Genomic DNA, 25,231 nt, shown 5'->3' on the forward strand with positions numbered 1-25,231 from the left:
TGGCTGTGGGTCTCTGCATCTGCTCCCATCAGTTGCTGAACAAAGCTTCTCTGACAGAGATCCCTATGAGTGTAGCAGGATTAGGACTCCACTGTACTCTTGATTTCCCCTAGTTATGTTTGCTTCTCTGGGCTATCCGGAGTCCAGTTCCTGGTCATCCAGGCACTTTCTGTTGGACATGTGCCTCAAGCTAGACCAGTCATTGGTTGGCCCCCCTCACAAGCTCTGAGCCACTAATGCCCTGGTACGTTCTTGCAGGCAGGACAGATTGTAGTGAAAGATCCTAGCTCGAGTCTCAGGATGGTGTGCCCCAGGAAACACCGATCCCGGACGAGCCCCCAAATGAAAGATCCCCGAAGAGAGACCCTTTCTAAAGTCTCGGGAAATCGTGGACCCCAGACACAGAGAGACCATTTTGGATGTAATAAGCAAAGGCGAGGTTTATTATGGAGATCTATTACGGGGATCTCCGGGTCGACACGTATCCTGCGCAGGAGACAGAGGTGTCAACCCCGAAACTCAAAAGTCAGGGGTTTATATAGGGAAGGCTAGGGGGTTTGGCACGGTTACACACAATTGGCTAATTTCTGGCGCGGCTATAAGTGATTGGCTCATTCAAACATGGCAGTGAGATTACAGCACAGCAGAAGAGTACGTGCTGACTGGGGCGTATCAGGCTTTGAAGGACATCTGGTTAAGGTGTGACTCTGAGTAAGCTGGGGGAGGTGCCCTTCTGTATCTTTATGGCCTGTCAGTCTTGGCTGTAGGGCAGGCTCTGCCCTGTCTGGACAGTGTTTAGAAACTTACTCTTTTAATTTTATATTTTAAACCTTAAATCTGTATACTTTTCTTTTCAGTAGCTCGAAGGTTTTGTGACTGGGTTGGTGTCCCATTCTCTCTGCTGGAAACCTTACCTGGTTCCAGAAGATGGCTGGTCCAGGCTTTCTCTCCTCTCTTAACTAGTGTCCTCCCTAGGATCACCCTCCTCCATTACTAGGAGTCCTCACTAGGGTCACCCTCATGGATTCTAGGAAGATTCCACTAGGTTGCTACATCACCCCTCAATTCCTTCCAATTCTAGTCATCTCTCCTGTGCTCTCTCCTCCCATCCCTCCTACAACTGGCCCCTCCTGTTGTCCTCCCCATCCACTCTCCGGTCTACCTGCAAACTCTATTATTCATAATAGTCATAAACTGGAAACAACCCAGATATCCCTCAACTGAAGAATGGATGAAGAAAATATCATACATCTATACAATGGAGTATTACTCAGCTGTTAAAAAAATAGCATCCTAAAAGTTACAGGCAAATGGATGGAACTAGAAAAAAAAAATCCCAAGTGAGGCATCTCAGACCCATAAAGATAAACATGATATGTACTCACTTATAAATAAGTGGATATTAGCTATTAAGTAATCATAACCAAGCTATAATCCACAGATCAAGAGAGGCTAAGTAACAAGGAGGGCTCTGTGGGTGGGAGCACATTAGGTTTTTACTTCTAGTAGGCTAAAAAGTTCCTTTAAGACTACATATGTTGGGTTGGGGATTTAGCTCAGTGGTAGAGCGCTTGCCTAGCAAGCGCAAGGCCCTGGGTTCGGTCCCCAGCTCCGAAAAAATGAACCAAAAAAAAAAAAAAGACTACATATGTTAAGATAGTGTGTTTTGGCTTAAACACTTATGAAATTAAATTCCTCTAAGAAGGTAAGTGTTTAAGATTTTGAGAACTGGGCTAGTGGCCTAATGTTTAATCCCATCATTGGGGAGGCAGAGGCAGGCCAGCCTGTCTACATAGTTACTTCCAAACCAGCCAGGGTTTGATGGTGAGACTCTGCCTCAAGAAACAACAATAGCATTTCCACTTCTCCCAGATCAGAAGAATCAGAGGATGTGAGGGCAATCTATCTGATCTCTGTGACTCCATTGATCACCAGAGCTAGTTTTGTTAATCTGGCTGGTGTTCATCCCTCACCACACAGGTGCATCTCTCTGGAAGCCACACAGGACCATTTTATAGAGCAGGCTCACTGTAAGGGATGTGAGCGTTGGTGATGTGAGTAATGGAATACATGCTTGACATGCTGGAGACCCAAGGTTCACCCTGGTGCCAGATAGGCAAACACAAAACACCAAGCAAAACCCTAAACCACGAGTGAACCTAAATTAACTTCACCCAGAGGCATTCAACAGCATGTCCTTTACAGGTTGGATTTGAGCATTTCCTTCCAGGATCCTCTTCTAATTCTTTTTTTTTTGGTTCTTTTTTTTTTTTTTTTTTTTTTTTTTTTTTTTTTTTTCGGAGCTGGGGACCGAACCCAGGGCCTTGTGCTTCCTAGGTAAGCGCTCTACCACTGAGCTAAATCCCCAGCCCCCCTCTTCTAATTCTTGATGCTGCTGGTTATCTCTGTTAATGCAGAACTACTTAACACAGGATTTCCTGCCCAGAATGATCCAGAACGTTAGTATCAGGGTATCAAGAATCCTACCAACAAATCTGGCCAGGAAAAATGCTAGCTGTTTTAGAAAAGATTAGTAAGTGTTACTGCTTTGGGTAATTATATGTTTAAAATACCTTTTACCCCAGTGGGAAATACAGCGAGCACTGCTCTGCTCTTTTGAAGGGCTGTGATGTAGAGCGGATTAAGAGCTTGGCTGTGATAAACGATAGCTGTCAACTGCAGCATTCATGTAAAACTTATGATGCATTCACGTAACAGACTCATTTCCCTTCTCGATCAGGTTCAGCTGCGAACAGTGAAACAAGTTTGCAAGCTCTTGCATGTGTTTCGAATTTTTAAAGAGTGCACCCAAATGAAAAACAATGTATTTAATAAAATCTCAGAATTTTGCTCATTTAATCTTTATAGTTGACTAAAGTTCACCTTGTACAACCTGTACAAAAGTTACTCGCTGAATTAAAAGGAAAGATTTGAATAAGGTATAAACGAACCAATTATTTACCAACCTTAAATGTGTTGGTAGCTGAATTCAGCATACTACATAATGTGGAAGTAAAATTATTTGAAATTCTATTGTTTTACTCTGTTTTCTATCAATTTGATTTTGAGCTTTAATTAGTGAGGAAGGGGTAAATTGTCAGAACTGGAGAGAGGGCTCCCTGGTGAAGAGTGTTTGCTCCGCTGTCATGAGCGTTCCACACACACGTCTGTAATCCCCACTGAGCGGGGTAGCTGGGCTTTGCCAGCTTCTAGACCAGCTAAGACTTGAGCCCTGGGTTCAAGGAGAAACTGCCTTAGAGAAACAGGCAGAGAGTAATGGAGGAAGACACCTGCTGCCCTTTTTGCCTCCTTACGCACCTGTGTATGCATGTATGCATATACACACAAGAACAAAAATGTAAATATTAAAAGATAAAACTTCTCTCATTTGTCACTTTGTGCTTTCACTTTCTGCTCTTATTTTTCACTTTGCGTTATAATTAGGTGTTCCTGATTCAGACATTTTTGACCTTATTTTATATTAGATACTATCTTAAACATGGTATTCAACAGACATTTACTAGCTGCTTGTATGAATAGCTCTGTAATGATGAATAAGATACAGAAACTCAAGAGACTCAGAAGTGCAGGATAATTATTCAGAAGCTTTGGGGAGAACTCCTCCTCCTCAGCCACTTTCTAATTGGCATCTAGAGGCTAAGCACATGCAGTTGCTACTCAGAGGGAAATGTCCCCTTCACAATTCTAAGTCCTCCATGCCTTGAGGAGCTTGAAGGGGCGTTAGAGACTGAGCCTACCTCTGCAGTTTGTCTCCTCTACGCCGAGTACACACTTTCTCTTTGCCTGCAATACAATGTCAAGTTGTAGGTTAAGCCCTGAGGTAGCTGCAAAAACTAAGGAAGAACATGCAGTCACTTCTTCTACGTGATCGTGCTTTTGGACATTTGTTTCTTTCCAAACATTCCACTGTTTCTTCCAAACCCTGGGTTTATGTACCTAAACTAATCTGTGCACACATTTCCCCGTTCAATTGAGCTGTGCTTTCAACATTTCGTGGTTACCTGCCAGTCAGCACTCATTAGTGGAAGTGAAGCTATCTTGGTGTGGTAGCGTCTGAGTCAGCACTTAGGTGAATAGTTGCTCTCACCTATTTATTTCAATGAGAATGCTCTTATGAAAGAAAATGGGCTGGGTCTGGTGGTGTGCATCTTTAATCTCAGTACAGGAGAGGCAGAGACAGGTAGGTCTCTGTGAGGTATTGGCCAAGCTGGTCTATATACCGAGTTCCACACCAGCCAAGGCTACAGAGTGAGAACTTTCAAGAAAAGAAAAAAACAAAACAAAAAAAAAAACAAAAACAAAAAGAAAAACAAAACAAAAAAACCAAAAAAAACCCCCCAGTAACAGCAGCAACAACAAAAACCCAAACAACTCACACACACACACACACACACACACACACACACACACACACGATTCTATAGTTGAAAAGGGCCTAAGAAACCATAGTTAACTTTTAATTTACATGATCAAAATTACAGTGTGAACTTTCTTGAGATTAGGGTGCTATAGCAGGGTAGTGGAGGCTCAGGGAGATGGGAAGGAGAAGACGAGTTAGCTGATTGAACCAATGGGCAAGAGCGCTTGGGATCGAGAGGATTTCAGCCTCAGGCGGGGAAGTGTTCGAGGGGTTGAAGGAGCGAGCTGAAGTCCAGTAAGGTGAAGTACTCTGAGGAGACTGGATCACATTAGACCTTTGGGTTGTGGAAGGGAGTTGAGTTTTATTGTAAAGTGTAGTGTGAGCCTCCTGAACAATTTTGAGCTGGAGTTATAGATGGCTGTGAACCACCTGATAGAGGTGCCGAGACCAACAGGTGCTCATAGCCCAAGCCAAGCTTTTCAGCCTTGCAGGGTGGTTCTGTCTATGATCTCTTCCCTTTGTGATTATTGTTATTTTGTGCCGCACTTGTGTGATATTCTCTGGGTCTCATTTTGGGATACATCGATCATGTTAACAATAGAGAAATTTTACTATGAAGTTCAGCTTTTGATTTGGTCTGCTTTTAGTCAACTAAGGATGCCAGTTAAAACTACTAAGCTATAACTTTTCTGTTCGGCATGATTTAATAATTTAATTTTATGAGAAATGACAAATGAGGTTGATTGGTCACTTTGTAGCAATCAAGAAAAATATTGCCATTAAGCTGGTAATTGGTCTACAGGATTCAGGCCTTATTTTGATGTGAGGAATAATCAAGAGACTGAAAAATTATGCTGGTTGTGTTTCTCTTTGAAAATTAAATGTTTTCAAATGGTCTTAAAGCCAATTAAATCTATTTGGTAAAATTAGACTGGCCCGGTCTTCCTGGTTGCTGCCGCCGCAGAGAGCCCGTGGGCAGCACCCCGCGAGCAAACTTGAGCCTCGGGACCACAGGTAAGACCAACTTGTCTGCTGCAAGAGAGCTGCCTGGTGAGATCGGGACACACAGAGGCAGAGTTCATCTAGGACCAGGCACGTCCTGTGTTTGCCGGAGGTCCCGCGGATCCCGGCCCGCAGCAGCTCTCTGCTCCCAGACCCCTTGGGAAAGAGGCCTCACTGCCTGGTCAGGTGGGCACTCCTGAGGCTGCAGAGCGGAAGAGACCACCAACACTGCCCACCCCTGCCCACATCCCTGGCCCAAGAGGAAACTGTATAAGGCCTCTGGGCTCCCGTGGGGGAGGGCCCAGGAGCGGCAGGACCCCTGCCTGAGAACCTGAGGGAAACAGACCGGATAAACAGTTCTCTGCACCCAAATCCCGTGGGAGGGAGAGCTAAACCTTCAGAGAGGCAGACAAGCCTGGGAAACCAGAAGAGACTGCTCTCTGTGCACACATCTTGGACGCCAGAGGAAAACACCAAACGCCATCTGGAACCCTGGTGCACTGAAGCTCCCGGAAGGGGCAGCACAGGTCTTCCTGGTTGCTGCCGCTGCAGAGAGCCCGTGGGCAGCACCGCACGAGCGAACTTGAGCCTCGGGACCACAGGTAAGACCAACTTTTCTGCTGCAAGAAAGCTGCCTGGTGAACTCAAGACACAGGCCCACAGGAACAGCTGAAGACCGGTAGAGAGGAAAAACTACACGCCCGAAAGCAGAACACTCTGTCCCCATAACTGACTGAAAGAGAGGAAAACAGGTCTACAGCACTCCTGACACATAGGCTTATAGGACAGTCTAGCCACTGTCAGAAATAGCAGAACAAAGTAACACTAGAGATAAGCTGATGGCCAGAGGCAAGCGCAGGAACCCAAGCAACAGAAACCAAGACTACATGGCACCATCGGAGTCCAATTCTCCCACCGAAACAAACATGGAATATCCAAACACACCAGAAAAGCAAGATCTAGTTCCAAAATCATTTTTGATCATGATGCTGGAGGACTTCAAGAAAGACGTGAAGAACTCCCTTAGAGAACAAGTAGAAGCCTACAGAGAGGAATCGCAAAAATCCCTGAAAGAATTCCAGGAAAACACAATCAAACAGTTGAAGGAATTAAAAATGGAAATAGAAGCAATCAAGAAAGAACACATGGAAACAACCCTGGATATAGAAAACCAAAAGAAGAGACAAGGAGCTGTAGATACAAGCTTCACCAACAGAATACAAGAGATGGAAGAGAGAATCTCAGGAGCAGAAGATTCCATAGAAATCATTGACTCAACTGTCAAAGATAATGTAAAGCGGAAAAAGCTACTGGTCCAAAACATACAGGAAATCCAGGACTCACTGAGAAGATCAAACCTAAGGATAATAGGTATAGAAGAGAGTGAAGACTCCCAGCTCAAAGGACCAGTAAATATCTTCAACAAAATCATAGAAGAAAACTTCCCTAACCTAACAAAAGAGATACCCATAGGCATACAAGAAGCCTACAGAACTCCAAATAGATTGGACCAGAAAAGAAACACCTCCCATCACATAATAGTCAAAACACCAAACGCACAAAATAAAGGAAGAATATTAAAAGCAGTAAGGGAAAAAGGTCAAGTAACATATAAAGGCAGACCTATCAGAATCACACCAGACTTCTCGCCAGAAACTATGAAGGCCAGAAGATCCTGGACTGATGTCATACAGACCCTAAGAGAACACAAATGCCAGCCCAGGTTACTGTATCCTGCAAAACTCTCAATTAACATAGATGGAGAAACCAAGATATTCCATGACAAAACCAAATTTACACAATATCTTTCTACAAATCCAGCACTACAAAGGATAATAAATAGTAAAGCCCAACATAAGGAGGCAAGCTATACCCTAGAAGAAGCAAGAAACTAATCGTCTTGGCAACAAAACAAAGAGAATGAAAGCACACAAACATAACCTCACATCCAAAAATGAATATAACGGGAAGCAATAATCACTATTCCTTAATATCTCTCAACATCAATGGCCTCAACTCCCCAATAAAAAGACATAGATTAACAAACTGGATACGCAACGAGGACCCTGCATTCTGCTGCCTACAGGAAACACACCTCAGAGACAAAGACAGACATTACCTCAGAGTGAAAGGCTGGAAAACAATTTTCCAAGCAAATGGTCAGAAGAAGCAAGCTGGAGTAGCCATTCTAATATCAAATAAAATCAATTTTCAACTAAAAGTCATCAAAAAAGATAAGGAAGGACACTTCATATTCATCAAAGGAAAAATCCATCAAGATGAACTCTCAATCCTAAATATCTATGCCCCAAATACAAGGGCACCTACATATGTAAAAGAAACCTTACTAAAGCTCAAAACACACATTGCACCTCACACAATAATAGTGGGAGATTTCAACACCCCACTCTCATCAATGGACAGATCATGGAAACAGAAATTAAACAGAGATGTAGACAGACTAAGAGAAGTCATGAGCCAAATGGACTTTACGGATATTTATAGAACATTCTATCCTAAAGCAAAAGGATATACCTTCTTCTCAGCTCCTCATGGTACTTTCTCCAAAATTGACCATATAATTGGTCAAAAGATGGGCCTCAACAAGTACAGAAAGATAGAAATAATCCCATGCGTGCTATCGGACCACCACGGCCTAAAACTGGTCTTCAATAACAATCAAGGAAGAATGCCCACATATACTTGGAAATTGAACAATGCTCTACTCAATGATAACCTGGTCAAGGAAGAAATAAAGAAAGAAATTAAAAACTTTTTAGAATTTAATGAAAATAAAGGTACAACATACCCAAACTTATGGGACACAATGAAAGCTGTGCTAAGAGGAAAACTCATAGCGCTGAGTGTCTGCAGAAAGAAACAGGAAAGAGCATATGTCAGCAGCTTGACAGCACACCTAAAAGCTCTAGAACAAAAAGAAGCAAATACACCCAGGAGGAGTAGAAGGCAGGAAATAATCAAACTCAGAGCGGAAATCAACCAAGTAGAAACAAAAAGGACCATAGAAAGAATCAACAGAACCAAAAGTTGGTTCTTTGAGAAAATCAACAAGATAGATAAACCCTTAGCCAGACTAATGAGAGGACAGAGAGAGTGCGTCCAAATTAACAAAATCAGAAATGAAAAGGGAGACATAACCACAGATTCAGAGGAAATTCAAAAAATCATCAGATCTTACTATAAAAACCTATATTCAACAAAACGTGAAAATCTTCAGGAAATGGACAATTTCCTAGACAGATACCAGGTATCGAAGTTAAATCAGGAACAGATAAACCAGTTAAACAACCCCATAATTCCTAAGGAAATAGAAGCAGTCATTAAAGGTCTCCCAACCAAAAAGAGCCCAGGTCCAGACGGGTTTAGTGCAGAATTCTATCAAACCTTCATAGAAGACCTCATACCAATATTATCCAAACTATTCCACAAAATTGAAACAGATGGATCACTACCGAATACCTTCTACGAAGCCACAATTTCTCTTATACATAAACCACACAAAGACACAACAAACAAAGAAAACTTCAGACCAATTTCCCTTATGAATATCGACGCAAAAATACTCAACATAATTCTGGGAAACCGAATTAAAGAGCACATCAAAACAATCATCCACCATGACCAAGTAGGCTTCATCCCAGGCATGCAGGGATGGTTTAATATATGGAAAACCATCAACGTGATCCATTATATAAACAAACTGAAAGAACAAAACCACATGATCATTTCATTAGACGCTGAGAAAGCATTTGACAAAATTCAACACCCCTTCATGATAAAAGTCCTGGAAAGAATAGGAATTCAAGGCCCATACCTGAACATAGTAGAGCCATATACAGCAAACCAGTTGCTAACATTAAACTAAATGGAGAGAAACTTGAAGCAATCCCACTAAAATCAGGGACTAGACAAGGCTGCCCACTCTCTCCCTACTTATTCAATATAGTTCTTGAAGTTGTAGCCAGGGCAATCAGACAACAAAAGGAGGTCAAGGGGATACAGATTGGAAAAGAAGAAGTCAAAATATTACTATTTGCAGATGATATGATAGTATATTTAAGTGATCCCAAAAGTTCCACCGGAGAACTACTAAAGCTGACAGACAACTTCAGCAAAGTGGCTGGGTATAAAATTAACTCAAATAAATCAGTAGTCTTCCTCTATACAAAAGAGAAACAAGCCGAGAAAGAAATTAGGGAAACGACACCCTTCATAATAGACCCAAATAATATAAAGTACCTCGGTGTGACTTTAACAAAGCAAGTAAAAGATCTGTACAATAAGAACTTCAAGACACTGAAGAAGGAAATTGAAGAAGACCTCAGAAGATGGAAAGATCTCCCATGCTCATGGATCGGCAGGATTAATATAGTAAAAATGGCCATTTTACCAAAAGCAATCTACAGATTCAATGCAATCCCCATCAAAATACCAATCCAATTCTTCAAAGAGTTAGACAGAACAATTTGCAAATTCATCTGGAATAACAAAAAACCCAGGATAGCTAAAGCTATCCTCAACAATAAAAGGACTTCAGGGGGAATCACTATCCCTGAACTCAAGCAGTATTACAGAGCAATAGTGATAAAAACTGCATGGTATTGGTACAGAGACAGACAGATAGACCAATGGAATAGAATTGAAGACCCAGAAATGAACCCACACACCTATGGTCACTTGATTTTTCACAAAGGAGCCAAAACCATCCAATGGAAAAAAGATAGCATTTTCAGCAAATGGTGCTGGTTCAACTGGAGGGCAACATGTAGAAGAATGTCGATCGATCCATGCTTATCACCCTGTACAAAGCTTAAGTCCAAGTGGATCAAGGACCTCCACATCAAACCAGACACACTCAAACTAATAGAAGAAAAACTAGGGAAGCATCTGGAACACATGGGCACTGGAAAAAATTTCCTGAACAAAACACCAATGGATTACGCTCTAAGATCAAGAATTGACAAATGGGATCTCATAAAACTGCAAAGCTTCTGTAAGGCAAAGGACACTGTGGTTAGGACAAAACGGCAACCAACAGATTGGGAAAAGATCTTTACCAATCCTACAACAGATAGAGGCCTTATATCCAAAATATACAAAGAACTCAAGAAGTTAGACCGCAGGGAAACAAATAACCCTATTAAAAAATGGGGTTCAGAGCTAAACAAAGAATTCACAGCTGAGGAATGCCAAATGGCTGAGAAACACCTAAAGAAATGTTCAACATCTTTAGTCATAAGGGAAATGCAAATCAAAACAACCCTGAGATTTCACCTCACACCAGTGAGAATGGCTATGATCAAAAAATCAGGGGACAACAGATGCTGGCGAGGATGTGGAGAAAGAGGAACACTCCTCCATTGTTGGTGGGATTGCAAACTGGTACAACCATTCTGGAAATCAGTCTGGAGGATCCTCAGAAAATTGAACATTGAACTGCCTGAGGATCCAGCTATACCTCTCTTGGGCATATACCCAAAAGATGCCCCAACATATAGAAAAGGCACGTGCTCCACTATGTTCATTGCAGCCTTATTTATAATAGCCAGAAGCTGGAAAGAACCCAGATGCCCTTCAACAGAGGAATGGATACAGAAAATGTGGTACATCTACACAATGGAATATTACTCAGCTATCAAAAACAACGACTTTATGAAATTCGTAGGCAAATGGTTGGAACTGGAAAACATCATCCTGAGTGAGCTAACCCAATCACAGAAAGACATACATGGTATGCACTCATTGATAAGTGGCTATTAGCCCAAATGCTTGAATTACCCTAGATGCCTAGAACAAATGAAACTCAAGACGGATGATCAAAATGTGAATGCTTCACTCTTTCTTTAAAAGGGGACCAAGAATACCCTTGGCAGGGAAGAGAGAGGCAAAGATTAAAACAGAGACTGAAGGAACACCCATTCAGAGCCTGCCCTACATGTGGCCCATACATATACAGCAACCCAATTAGACAAGATGGATGAAGCAAAGAAGTGCAGGCAGACCGGAGCCGGATGTAGATTGCTCCCGAGAGACACAGCCAGAATACAGCAAATACAGAGGCGAATGCCAGCAGCAAACCACTGAACTGAGAATAGGACCCCTGTTGAAGGAATCAGAGAAAGAACTGGAAGATCTTGAAGGGGCTCGAGACCCCATATGTACAACAATGCCAAGCAACCAGAGCTTCCAGGGACTAAGCCACTACCCAAAGACTATACATGGACTGACCGTGGACTCTGACCTCATAGGTAGCAATGAATATCCTAGTAAGAGCACCAGTGGAAGGAGAAGCCCTGGGTCCTGCTAAGACTGAACCCCCAGTGAACTAGACTGGTGGGGGGAGGGCGGCAATGGGGGGAGGGTCGGGAGGGGAACACCCATAAGGAAGGGGAGGGGGTAGGGGGGAGGGGGATGTTTGCTCGGATACCGGGAAAGGGAATAACACTCGAAATGTATATAAGAAATACTCAAGTTAAAAAAAAAAAAAAAAAAGGAATAACGATAGTGAACAAATCCCCAGAACTACCGCAGGCTTTGTTTTTAACACACTTTACCAATTCTACTTGAAATTTTATTTTCTAGAAGAATACACAGTAACTAAAAATTGTATTTAAAGCCTTCTATAGACTTTTGCATTACTAAAAGTAAATTTGTTCTTGGTGAAAAAATAAAACAGTTAAAACATACTGAGTAGCGAAATAACCCTATCTAAGCAAATTTTGTTATTTTGAAAAGTTAACAAGAAACAACGATAAAGCAGTAGACTAACTTTGCCTTGAATTTAGGTGAAATTGGGTCTTCATCTGCTCTGGAACTTGAGGGCATTTTGTTCCTTTAAACTTGTATTCCACTTGTGCCTATAAGGAAAGGAACACTAATGCGTGTCTCACAGAAAGACTGAGTGAAAATTTCCTACTGAGTCTTGTTCCTGCCGCTCTAAGAAACTCAAAGACGATGCACAGCTTGCTAGAAGTATTTTTTATTCTCCAGATATAATTGTCATCGGACTTTGACTGCGTCTGTCCGCTAACCTACGCCTAGTCCAAGAAGCTTTTAGCTTCCCTCCGTACAATCTAATCTAAGCCTTGAATGTTTTCAGTCTCTGATACTTGCTGTTCACCCCTTCCTAGTTCTTTCTGAACTCTGGCTAGTTCCACTCAGCCTCAAGATTTCTCAAAGGCTCAAAGCTGTGTCAAAGTGGCTTTGTTCTGTTTCTCACATAATTGACCTGATTGACCTCAAAACAACTCTAGTAATCACTTCTACTCTCCTGCCTCAGTCTCAGTCCCTGGCTCCCCTTCTGTCTTTACCTGTATCTAGCTTGTTCTCTCTGTAAAACTCTGGAAGTAAAAAGGGCTCCGCACTCCCTCTCCAGACTTTCTCTTCCCCCTCCCCTCCCCCTCCTGCTCCATCTCCACCTCTCCCTCTCTGTACTTTTCTCTGTCATAGCTCCTCTTTTCTCTCTGCTCTCAGGATCTCATGAAAGAGATAATATTTCTCTGGTTTATCACTTTGCCTCTCGATTAGACATCTCTTTCTTTTTTTTTTTTAAATTTAGAGAATACTTTATTAGTTTTTGTAATCAAACCCACGTAGATAAGACCTTACATATTTAATACAGTGTGTTACCCCTGTACAAATGGAAAAAACTTAAGTTCAACATTTCTAGACCAATATGGCTGTTAATTTCTGTACAGTGCCAACTCAACACAGTAAACGGGGATACTTTTTTCCAGAGTTGACAGCACAGCTAAAGTTTCAAAAAATTCAAATTATATATCTGTATATATATATTTATATTTATATAAAAAGACCAATAATAGCAGTGTGTTATGCATCAACAGCAGCAACAGCTTTTCCAGGTTCTGCAGTCATCTGAACAAAATTGTAGAGACATCCAGCACACTCCATTAAAAAAAAAAAAGTAAAAAAACAAAACCCGAGAAAACAGCACAGTTCTGTTACTCTTGTGGTACCTGGCACCATTTTTTTTTTAAATTAGCTTCTCAATCATCATCTGGAAAGAAAACATTCTGAGCAACATCATTAAAAACAGCTCTGTCACTACTACTAGCACGGTCACTACTACATATCATAAAGTAGGTACAAGCTATTTTACATCCACAGAGGTATGATACAGTACTGTCCTACATCTATAATACTGGAGGATACAATTTAAAAGGCATTATTTGAGACTTGATTCTACTTTTCCAGCAGAGGGCCCAAAGGATGGTGTGACACAGGTTTGTAAAGAAACATACTCTAGACAGGATTTCCTTTCACTAGTGGCACAGTTCTAAGGATTCATTCTCTCCATGAATGTCAGCTAAAACCATTATTAAAAAAATGAAATATCCCTAGAACAAAACCGTATAACCACCGGATTCACATGAAGATGACCTAGTGGAGACAAGCTGGACCTCACCTTACCAACAAGCTATCAAATCTGTTATGTTTAAACAGTGAGACCTCCAAGGAAGGAGATGCCAAGTAGTGCTTCAAAGCTTCGGACCACAATCAAACACAGCATCCTTTTCAACAGAAGCAGAAGCTCATCTGAATATGCTCAAGGATGCTGACATCAACATTTAATCATCTCCTCACTCATCCAGGAAGAAGGGGAGATCAGTTACTACTGTACTTTATTGTGTTCAACCAAATCACCATGTTACAAAAATAGCAAGCTGCCATAATAAAAAATAAGGCTCCTCTATCCAGCACCAGATAGCATCATTTTACTTTCAAGCCTAGAAATTGCACACTTGTATATAAACCAACCGAAGATGAGGATTGAGAGTTCATCTTGGTGGATTTTTCCTTTGATGAATATGAAGTGTCCTTCCTTATCTTTTTTGATGACTTTTAATTGAAAATTGATTTTATTTGATATTAGAATGGCTACTCCAGCTTGCTTCTTCTGACCATTTGCTTGGAAAGTTGTTTTCCAGCCTTTCACTCTGAGGTAGTGTCTGTCTTTGTCTCTGAGGTGTGTTTCCTGTAGGCAGCAGAATGCAGGGTCCTCATTGCGTATCCAGTTTGTTAACCTATGTCTTTTTATTGGGGAGTTGAGGCCATTGATGTTGAGAGATATTAAGGAATAGTGATTATTGCTTCCCGTTATATTCATATTTGGATGTGAGGTTATGTTTGTGTGCTTTTCTTCTCTTTGTTTTGTTGCCAAGACGATTAGTTTCTTGCTTCTTCTAGGGTATAGCTTGCCTCCTTATGTTGGGCTTTACAAATGTATTTATAAATGTATTATCCTTTGTAGTGCTGGATTTGTAGAAAGATATTGTGTAAATTTGGTTTTGTCATGGAATATCTTGGTTTCTCCATCTATGTTAATTGAGAGTTTTGCAGGATACAGGGACGTGGGCAGGGGTGGGCAGTGTTGGTGGTCTCCTCCACTCTGCAGCCTCAGGAGTGCCCACCTGATCAGGCGGTGAGGTCTCTCTCCCACGGGGTTTGGGAGCAGAGAGCTGCTGCCTAGACATCTCTTTCAAACATGGGTGTTTCCTTCTACAAACTAACGTTACCTTCATTGTTTGGGATTAAAGATGTGTACTTGCTGATGCCAAGAAGTGCTTGCTGACAGGAGCCTGATATAGCTGTCTCCTGAGTTGCTCTGCCAGAGCCTGACCAATACAGAGACGGACACTTACAGACAACCACAGGACTGAGCACAGGGACCTCAACAGAAGAATTAAGAGAAAGAACTGGAAGAGCTGAAGGGGTTTGCAACCCCAAAAGAACAAAAATATCAACAAACTAGAACCAACCAATCCCCCCGACACCCCTCAGAGCTCCCAGGGATTAAACCACCAACCAAAGAGGACCCATGGCTCCAGCCTCCTATGTAGCAGAGGATAGTCTTATCTGGTATCAGTGGGAGGGGGAGCCCCTGGTCCTGTGGAGGTTCGATGCCCCAGAGTAGAGGAATGCTAGAGCGGTAACTGGGGGAGAGGGGATGGGATAGGGGATTTGTGGAGGGGAAACCAGGAAAGGAGATAACATTTGAAATGTAAATAAATAAAATATCCAATAACAAACAAAAAAAATTAGACTGGCCCGTTTTCAATATTACTTGTGCATAAGCATAGGTAGATATAGTGAGAAAATCTTCCATCATTAATTTCTCTCTCGGTTTTTGCTGCCCACACTTTATGAACCCTTTAAAGATAGATTTCAACACTTGAAGTGATTCAGTTATCAGAGCATCATTCTTCCCCGTGCATTTCTTCTCATTCACCCATCTCTCTCCAAGGAGGGTCTCAGTGTGTTGTGTTGTCTATCCTGGAGCTCACTTAGTAGTCCAGGCAGACCTCAAACTCAGAGAGATTCATCTGCCTCTGCCTCCTGAGTGCTGTGGTTACCTGGGTGTGACATCAGGTTTGCCTTTTGTATGTTTTTGAGACTGGGTTTCTTGTAACCCATGTTGCTGAGGATGACCTCTATCTCCTAAGTGCTTACTAAGTGTAACTAAGGGCTTACAGCTACGGACCACCATGTCTGTCTTCATTCTCCCCATCCCCCTTCAAAACAAGGTCTCACTATATAGCTCTTTCTGTCCTAGAACTCACTGTGTAGACCAGGCTGGCCTTGAACTCACAGAGATCTGCCTTTCTTTGCCTCTTGAGTGGTCAGATTAAAAGCGTGCTTCACTATGCCCAGCTATATTCCTTATTTCTAAAGAAAATGTTAAGATCAGAATGAAAATTTTTGTATTTGTACTTTTGGGAGTACTGATACAGGTTCATGGTTTCACCTACTCTGGATGCTGAGACAGGAAAATCTCTTGAGTTCAGAAATTCCAAGCTAGACTCAGAAACAGTAAAACTCTCTAAGCAAACAATCAACACCCTCCCCCACAACACCACAAATTTTTTTTTTGTGGAAAAAATAGAAAATGCAAATGATCCCTTCCCCCCAAACCTTCACCCACATTTAGTTTCTAGGCATTTTAATGTGCATATTAAAACCAGACTGGTGGTTGGGTTGGACTTTACTTGCCTCTTATTACATTTATTACCATACCTCAGGAAGGTTACTGCCTTTTTGATCAGGTTTTTTTTCCCTTACTTTTAAGTATGTACAGTATCTATGTCTCTGTGTGTGTATGCCTGCCTGAGTGTAGGAATCCACCCTTGTCTGGAATTGTAAGATATAGGATGTGGATACTGGGAATCGAACTTAGGTCCTCTGCAAGAGCAGTATGTACTCTTCACTGCTGAGCCATCTCATCAGCCTTTAAATCTACAGCCCCCCACCCCCCAGCTCCCATAATGAATATTTGCCTCAGGTCTTTGTGGAAAGTAAGCCATGTAAACTACATTGATAGTTGAATAATTACTTATAAATGTTGTGTGTGTGTGTGTGTGTGTGTGTGTGTGTGTGTGTGTGTGTGTATGTCTGTGCAGTGTGTACAGGTGCTTGCATAGGCCAGCAGAGAGTATCAGATTCCCTGGAGCTGGAGTTACAGGTGGTTGTGAACCGGATGTGGTTCTGTGAACTGAACTCTACTTTTCTGCAAGAGCAACAAACGTTCTTAACTGCTGAGCCCTCTCTCTGGCCTCCGTTTATTACTATGCTGGTTTTGAGACTGGATCTCACTGTGTAACCTGGGCTGACCTTGGACTCAGGATCCTCCTGCCTTAACTTCCCAAGTTGTAATGATCCTTTTCTGTGAGCATAAAAATGTTTAAATATGTTTTATACCGAGTAACAATTATTCTTTGTTAAAGCAAACCATTTACCGCTTGGGAAAAACAAAAAGGCTTTCTTTGAGGACTTAGATTGGCTCCTGTAAAACTTTTATTCCTTGGATAAATAAGATCTTAGATTGTAGGAAACGACCAGTTTTCATTTGTGTCCTCTTACACATTTAGCATGTAAGCATGCACATATGGTACTTTAACATTCAAGACTGGAGAAAGTACTGGACCAGGTCGGGCATCATTCAGTTGGTTTTGCTTCTTATTTCAGTTATCTGTTCTCTCTGGGGAGAAAGAATTCCAGTCTCCTGACTTTGATCTTATTTTAGATTTCCATTTAAAAATCTGCGGGGATAACTTAGAAGGAACTAAACTGTAAAGATAGCTTTGATTGTAGCTTATACACTTAGGGAGTTACAACAAAGGAGTCGCCTGGTCTATTCAGTGTAGGTGATGTTCTTTTTTTTTTTTTTTTTTTTTTTTTTTGGTTCTTTTTTTCGGAGCTGGGGACCGAACCCAGGGCCTTGCGCGTGATGTTCTTTAAGACGGGGTAGCACACTGGTTCTTACTGATGGTCCACTGGAATGAATGCTGATTGGAAGTTTGTAACGTTTCTCTTCTCACCTGAACTTTGCCATGGTGCATTTCTCTTTCGCAGTTTGTTTTAACCTTTTCTGGGAGGGTGGTGGTGGTGGTGGTGGTGGTGGTGGTGGTGGTGGTGGTGGTGGTGGTGGTGGTGTCGTCAGTAGGGTAGCAGTTTTCTTTTTTTTTTCTTTCTTCTTTTTTATTCCTAAGGTGGTCAGCACTGAACTCCATCCTCTGGCGTCAGTTTCTGGAGTGGCTGGGAGACTACGTCCCTTCCTTTCTTTGTTAGGATTTAGCTCAGGCCTCCAACTCCCTATGTAGAGGAGGCTGGCCTTGAACTCAGGCCTCAAACTCCCTATGCAGAGGAGGCTGGCCTTGAACTCTTCATTTTCTAACCTCTTCCCAAGAACCGGGTTATAGGAGTGTACCACATGCCTACCCCCAATGTTGTTTTTACAACAGTATCCCAAGTTACTGCCCTCGTGTGTATAACTTGACTCGGATTGTTCCCAGATCTTTCATGTGGTTGTGTTGAGAGAGCAGGCTCCAGTGGGAAGTGGCACATCACGCAGGCTCTAACCTACGAGACCCGCACTGGGGAATAATGAAACTAGTCAGATTACATTCCGGCTGTACCAAAGGATACAAAGGGGTTGAGATGGCTGGTGGTTTTGTTTTGTCCCCCCCCCCACCCCATATCAAGCACAGTTCCTGTCTTCTTTAATTACTATATTGAGTAAAGGGCTCCACGACACTACTTGGTCCTCTGCTTTACCTTGAGTTTGAAGTTACTAACCAAGTATTTTCTAGGGCTGATGATAAAGCTCAGTTAACAGAGTACTTAGGTAGCATTCATGAAGCCCTTGGCTTGATTTCTGATACCACCTACAACTGCTTATTTATGACGGTGCACTTGCCAGGAGGTGGGGGATCAGAAGATCAAGGTCCTCCTTGGCTTCATCGCCTTGGGCCTGGGCCTTATCTCCAGATATATGCATTTTACTTTTGTTAACTCACATACTTTTAGATTCTCTTTAAAAGGCACAGTGTTGAGCTTGCTCTTAAAGGTAGAAACATTCCATTGAGGTCTCCATAAGCTTTCTCCCCATAGGAATCATACTTAGGCTTTGAAATGTCTTGTCCTGTAAACTTGGGAATGTACATGGCAGTGAGAGTTTACAGTTTTGAAGGAGAACTGAGGCTCATAGTTATCAGAATTTAGTACTGGGAGCGGAGCAGGGCCTGCTGCCAGCCCTTAGGGAATAGGAATACTAGGGTCTGGGCAGAAGTCTCAGGAAGATACACATATTGGTGAGCAGGGTAAGATTTCCCAGCTACTCCACTCTAGTTTCAAAGGGCAGCCAATCACCTAGGACTGTCTCGATGATTTTATTCAGTAATGAGGTTGGAACCGGGGGCACATTAGGCAAGTGCTCTACCACCAAACACACACCCCAGTTAAAAGGTATTGATAGTGTTCACCAGCTCTTCATCCAAACAAACACAGTGAAAGAGAACCTGCTTGCCCCAGTCTAGCCATTCCCTCTTGGAATCTGTGCTTTCACTTGCTGTGCTTTCAACTCTTGGTCAGCTGTGGTCTGAAAATACTAAATAGAAAATTCCAGAAATAAACACAAATCTTAAACAGTCCCCCATTCTGCACAGCATGGTGAAATCAGCCAGCCGAGGCTGTCCTGCCTGGCACATAAATCCTCCAGTGGGTCCACACTGTATACTCTACCTGCTCTTTATCCATCCAATCTCTGTCATCAGATGGGACCACAGTGTCACAGTGCTTGTATGTGGGATTTGGTATTGCGTTCAATTTCAGGCCTCCATCAGGATGTTGGAACATAAAAGTGAGGAGGAATATCTTATGGTTTTAACAACCCTAGGTGCACATGTCCCTAGCTAAGCCTGTGAGAAGAAAACTAATAAGTAAGTACCCTGATAATTGCAGGAGCTGATAGAATGTCATTTAGAAAAGAAGTCCTAGATGTTGAGTCTATGAAACAAACTCTGGTTAATGTGATAGGTTAATTTATCAATTTGTTGATCATATTGCTTGTGGAAAATAGCTTTAACAAAGTACTCTGTTTAGCTCAATTTCTACCAAGATTGAATTTTTCCTGCCTAGCGGTTTCATTAGTCACGAACACTTGGTCATATGTCTGTCTTTATGATCCTCTGACCCCACAGCTCCTCCATTTTCCCAGTTCCCAGTATAACCAACTATTCCCTCTGATGGGTTTCCAGGGTTTTCATAGCACTTTTTGAATATAATTGATAGCTTTTTCTCATTTATCTTCAGATTGTATCTTTTATTTGAAGTTTGACAGAAGTATTTTCATGTGATATATGGTGTGTATTTTCTAATCCTGGAGAAGCTGAGAGGGAAGGTTGAGGGCTCTGTGTTTCATCTGTGTGCTTCTCTTTTATTCTAGGGTGCAGCCGATTGATTTATTTTCTTGGAAATACATGTACAGGGCTGAATACCTTAGCAGATAATATGATAATTGCTTATATTAAACAAATCCTTTGATTCATGGAGAGTTAAAAGACCTCATTAAAAATTCTCTTTCTGAGTTAGATTTAGATGGTCAAAAAAAAAAGCATGACAGATTGGAGATAAATCTTTTAAAATCAGACACTCTTTGTAGTGTGTGATTTATGGATTATATTGTGACTGACTTCCTTTTAGTAAGAATGTCATGATAGGAAGCAGTATATAATTCTTTTTTCTTTAATGTATCAAATGCCCAAAGGAAGTGAATATTAAATATAAAGGACACATGCTACACAATGCTGAAGCAAACACATGCCTTCTTGTTTTGAAATTCCCTGAGAGAATCCGTTTTTATATCTTGCAAAGCCAAGTGGTTGTGGTTAACCTTGAAATCTTCAGCAAATGAAAGATGTTTGCAGTTTGTAGCCTTAGCTGATCAAGTTTGATATTGAACCATAGTGCAGCTTGGATGGTGGTTCTCAGAATGCCTTGTGGCCATCTTGCTAGAAAAGACAAAGTTACCATAAATTTACAAATTTAATTACTCTCTATATAGCACCATACTGAAAAATTTCAAAGCTGAGGGATTCGACATCTATATTTTGGTAATTTTGACTAAGACTCCATTTTGTTTACAGTGACCCGCTTGCTAATGGCAGTCATTCCTTTGGGGTGGCTCAACTTCGACCCATTAGCCTAACTCATCTTCTGCTCCTGCATTTGAGTGCTTAGCCCACATTTTCTTCTTCGATTCTGTTTGTGCTGATATTTGAGAAGTCACTTGTCATGTCGATTGCCGTCTGGTTCTGTGGACACCGAATCTCTCTTCTGCTGAGCAATATTAGATCATCAGAAAATTTGCTGAGTAATACTAGGTCATCAGAAAACTGGGCCTGGACCCCATTAGTTGAAACTCTTGCTGAATTCCATGTTACTTTAGAGCTATGCTTTTGCCCAAGGTGTGTTTTTATATTACTTCTTATTAAAAGGAGTAATGTTAAAGTTCTTTGCCTGTCTTTGAGAATATTGCATGCTACTTCCTTTTGCAGCCCATACATAAAACAAAATGTGAAAAGCTTCTTTATAGATGTAAAAACCTTTGCTTTCTTTAATAAAGGAATTCCTTTTCATTCTATAGACAATAAGAGGTAGATAATTCACTTGGCATGGAGCCAAGTTTGGATCTTAATTTCAGCAGTCTGTCAAGATAATTGGTGAGTTAATTGAAACATGTTATGCACACCAGTAGTTAGCAAACTGTGGCTCTCTTAACGCCTGCCTTTTATAATAAGATGGTATCAGTGTAGCCACAACTTCTTCCTTTTTTAAGATTGATTTTATTTTTATTTATGTGTATGTGTGCCTATCTGTGTGTGGCGATGTGTGGGTGTGCAGAGACTAGAAAAAGGTGTCGGATCCCCTGGAGCTAGAATGATAGTGTTGAGTCATCCAACTTGGGTACTGGGACCTGAATTTAGGTCCTTTGTTAAAGCAGGATGCATTTCTTAATGGCTAAGCCATCCCTGCTGCCTTTGATAATTTGTTTGTTTGTTTCCTTCCTTCCCTCCTTCCCTCCCTCCCTCCTTCCTTCTTTATTTATTTATTTATTTATTTTTTTCTGGAGCTGAGGACCGAACCCAGGGCCTTCCGCTTGCTAGGCAAGCGCTCTACCATTGAGCTAAATCCCCAACCCTCTTTCTTTCTTTTAAATTAGATAGTTTCTTAAATAATTGTCTATAGTTGCTTTGTATGACAATGGCATATTTGAGTAATGTCTGGCACTTTACAGAAAATGATTTCTGGTAAATGAACCTGGGCTGGTATGAGTCAGACCAAAGGCAGTAATAAAGAAGAAGCGAAATTAGTGCTAGATGTAGCCAGTTGGGAAAGGTTTCACAGATGTGCTATGAAAGGAATTTAGAAGGTCTGAAGTAGTAGGAGCACATGAAGGATAGATAGTCTGTGTGGGTGACAAGTTCAAATCAAATCCCTTAGGAGTGAGCAGCTTGTGAGCTCCTGGGATTTTGGAAAACTCACCTGGGTTGGGATTACAGCTGTGAAAATGAAGGTGAATGGATAATTTGACAGACAGCTCAGAAGCCTTTACACTTAATCTGTGAGGCAGCTGAAGACCTTAGAGTTCTCCACAGGAAAACTGAGGAGAGCCAATCAGACAGAGATGCAGGGAGCACACTCCAGCTCAGAGAGCCCCAAGACTGACCAGGGGCTGGAGAAAGCCCAGAGGGAAGAAGCAAGTCTCCTAGGAGAAGAGTAAATATGGGGCTAGGGGCTAGAAACCCAGTGCGCTGTGACTGAGTTTAGAGAGTGGTGGTGAGGCAAACTGAGAGGAGACAGGGAGGCACACTGCTTGGTTAACAGCTCTTCTGAGAGAAAGAGCAGCTTGTTTTGACAGCTGAGGTCTGCCGCCTCTGGAACTTATAGGTGGCTTTGAACTACCAGAGATCCTCCTGCCTCTGCCTTCTGAGTGTTGGGACTAAAGGCATACACTAACATCTTCAGCGCCTTCCACTTGGTAATGCAGGGTCTCCTGGTGTTCCTGCTCATTGGCCAGTGAAGCTCTAGGGTCATTATGTAGGCCCTGTCTGGCATTGAACCCGTGATGTAGACCCAGCTGGTCTCACAGGGACCTGTCTACCTCTGCCCCCAAGGGCTGGGATTAAAGGCACCCACTACCATACCCAACCTACATTTTCTTGCAAGAGTTGAAGTTCCATGTCAGTAGACACATGTTTGTAGCCTAGGCACCTAGAATACTGCATAGATATATGGTAGCACTTAAATATGTCTAAACAAGTGAATGAATCCCAAGATGTGAGTGAGGTTCACAGACCAACCCCAGTCCCATCGCCCCATCTTCCTTTTCTGGGTTCCCTAAGGATTTGCTTTAGGTATTCTGTTATGATATGTTGTGGAATTTAAAAAAAAAATCAAGAAAGTTGCAACTGACACAATTGGGAAACTGAAGAAATAGTGATTTGCTTAAGGTCATGAGTACATTTAGGTGGGGGAGGAGTTTGCAATCTTAGAGCAAATTGTGAATTGTCAGATTCAAGGGGGTAAAGTTGGACATAGGTGTTGAATCAAAGAGCTGTGCAGTACTCTCGGGGAATTTAACTTCGAAGAAGTGAAGAACGTAGTTAAAGATGCTGCAGCTTCATTATAGCGTGTGTGTGTGTGTGTGTGTGTGTGTGTGTGTGTGTGTGTGTGTATTTCATGATGTAACTATTACTCTGCATTACTGTAATGAAGTGTCTAAGACTAAGGGATTTAACTGTAGTTTGGATGGGCTTCTTGCTGGCAGAGTTCTGAAGCCTCTCATGAGTCATATGGCAAGGAACAAGAAACAAACAAGGAGTGTGTTTGAGTCATTTCTGAGTCGTCTCCTCCTCTTCCTCCTTCTCCTTCTCCTCCTCTTCCTCCTCCTCCTCCTCCTCCTCCTCCTCCTCTTCCTCCTCTTTTTTGCTTTGAGACAAGGTTTCTGGCTTGGAACTTGATCTGTAGACCAGTCTGGCCTCAAACTCACAGATAAGCCTGGCTCTGCCTCCTGAGTGCTGTGATTAGGTGTGCACCACCACTGTCTGCCTTTCTCCTTATAAATTTACTATTCAATGAAGCTCGGCATGCCCTATGACTTTATTAACCCTAATCACCCCTTAAAGGCCACACCTCCAAACCCCTTATTTCAGCTCACTTTTCACCCTCTGAAGAGTCCACAATTGAGGTTAAATTCTAAAGCATGAATCCTTGGGGGTACATATTTGAGCCACATTCAAAGCAGAGCATCTTGTGTGTGGACAGTTTTTACACTGTGCTATAATGAACATGAGATTTAAGCATCTGGATTTCAAGGAATATAATTCTATGGGATGAGTTCTGCATGGCTGTTGGATAAATTGGGCCCCTAAGGAAATCCTTCTATTCTGCGTGTCCTCTTCTCTGTCCCCCTCCTCTTTGTGAGAGCGGTAGGATTGGGAGTTTGGTGTAAACAAAAAACCCTGGTGCTGATTCCTTGTTTGTTCTTACAACAGACAAGTAGTTTATTTGGATGTGCAGGGTTTGAGGCCATAGCTGAACTTCCTGTAGTTCAGCTGCAGTTGGATTCTTGCTGAGATCAAAGCCGGTATCAAAAGGAGGTGTAAGTTAAACAGTCTTGTCACACTTTGACTCTCCCTTTTTAAAAAAAGCTTATTTATATTTTATCTTACATGTGTTTGGGAATGCCCAAGTGTACATGTACCATGTGCGTGCACGCAGGTGCCCCGATGCTGGGAGTTGAACCTTGGTTTTTTTTTTTTTTTTTTTTTTTTTTTTTGCCTTTTTGTTTTTTTGCATGGGAAGTGCGTGCTCTGAATCACTGAGCCCTTTTTTTAGCCCTCTCTTGTAAGTTTTGATTCATGAAAGGACTAACTTTTGTTTTAAGTATGTGGCTGAGCTTTGGGATTAAAGTAATTTGTTTTTTTAAAGGTTCTGTTATATGAATTCATCTGTTTCAGGATTAGCTTGTGGGAAAACACTGAGCTGTTGGGCACTTTTAGTTTGTTTATCTATGGTATTTTTGAGTGTTGAGTGGTTAACAGCAAAGGTTATGCTAAGAAGTATCTGCAGGCTTCCTGTTTTATTTCCATTGCTATCTTTTAACTTTACTTTTATACTATTTGAGGAATAACTGGTTTGAACTCCAAGGCAATTAGAGGGTTAATAAATCTCTTGTTTTGATTACAGGAACTGTGTGTATAGCTGTGAGAGAAGCAAATATGTCAGATGATATCAAGAAAAGGTTTGATTTTCCGAATTCCCTTATCCAGTCCCAGGTGATTTTTATTTATTTTTACTTCATGGTATCAAATGGACACTTTTGATGGACCATAAACTGAACTTTGTATTTTCACATGAAATGTTTTCTTTAACTCATGACTTATTTTAGTAAGCAACATTTATATGACTAGTAAATATACTTGAATTAGAAAAACTAATATTTAAATTGTTCAATTTCAGCCTCTATTA

The 25,231-nt window shown here is 41.6% G+C and overlaps 1 protein-coding gene across 1 annotated transcript in view; it reads left to right on the top strand.

Annotated features, from left to right (window-relative positions):
* The window catches only part of Focad (focadhesin), a 321,997-nt gene that overhangs the window by 13,290 nt on the left and 283,476 nt on the right, over positions 1–25,231 (top strand). The window contains exon 2 of the mRNA NM_001427695.1: positions 24,950–25,038. Within this exon, the coding sequence (NP_001414624.1) occupies positions 24,982–25,038 (57 nt within the window). The 5' untranslated portion in view covers positions 24,950–24,981. The remainder of the gene's footprint in view (positions 1–24,949; positions 25,039–25,231) is intronic.

Source organism: Rattus norvegicus, chromosome 5 (assembly GCF_036323735.1).
Source record: "Rattus norvegicus strain BN/NHsdMcwi chromosome 5, GRCr8, whole genome shotgun sequence".
Taxonomy (NCBI): domain Eukaryota; kingdom Metazoa; phylum Chordata; class Mammalia; order Rodentia; family Muridae; genus Rattus; species Rattus norvegicus.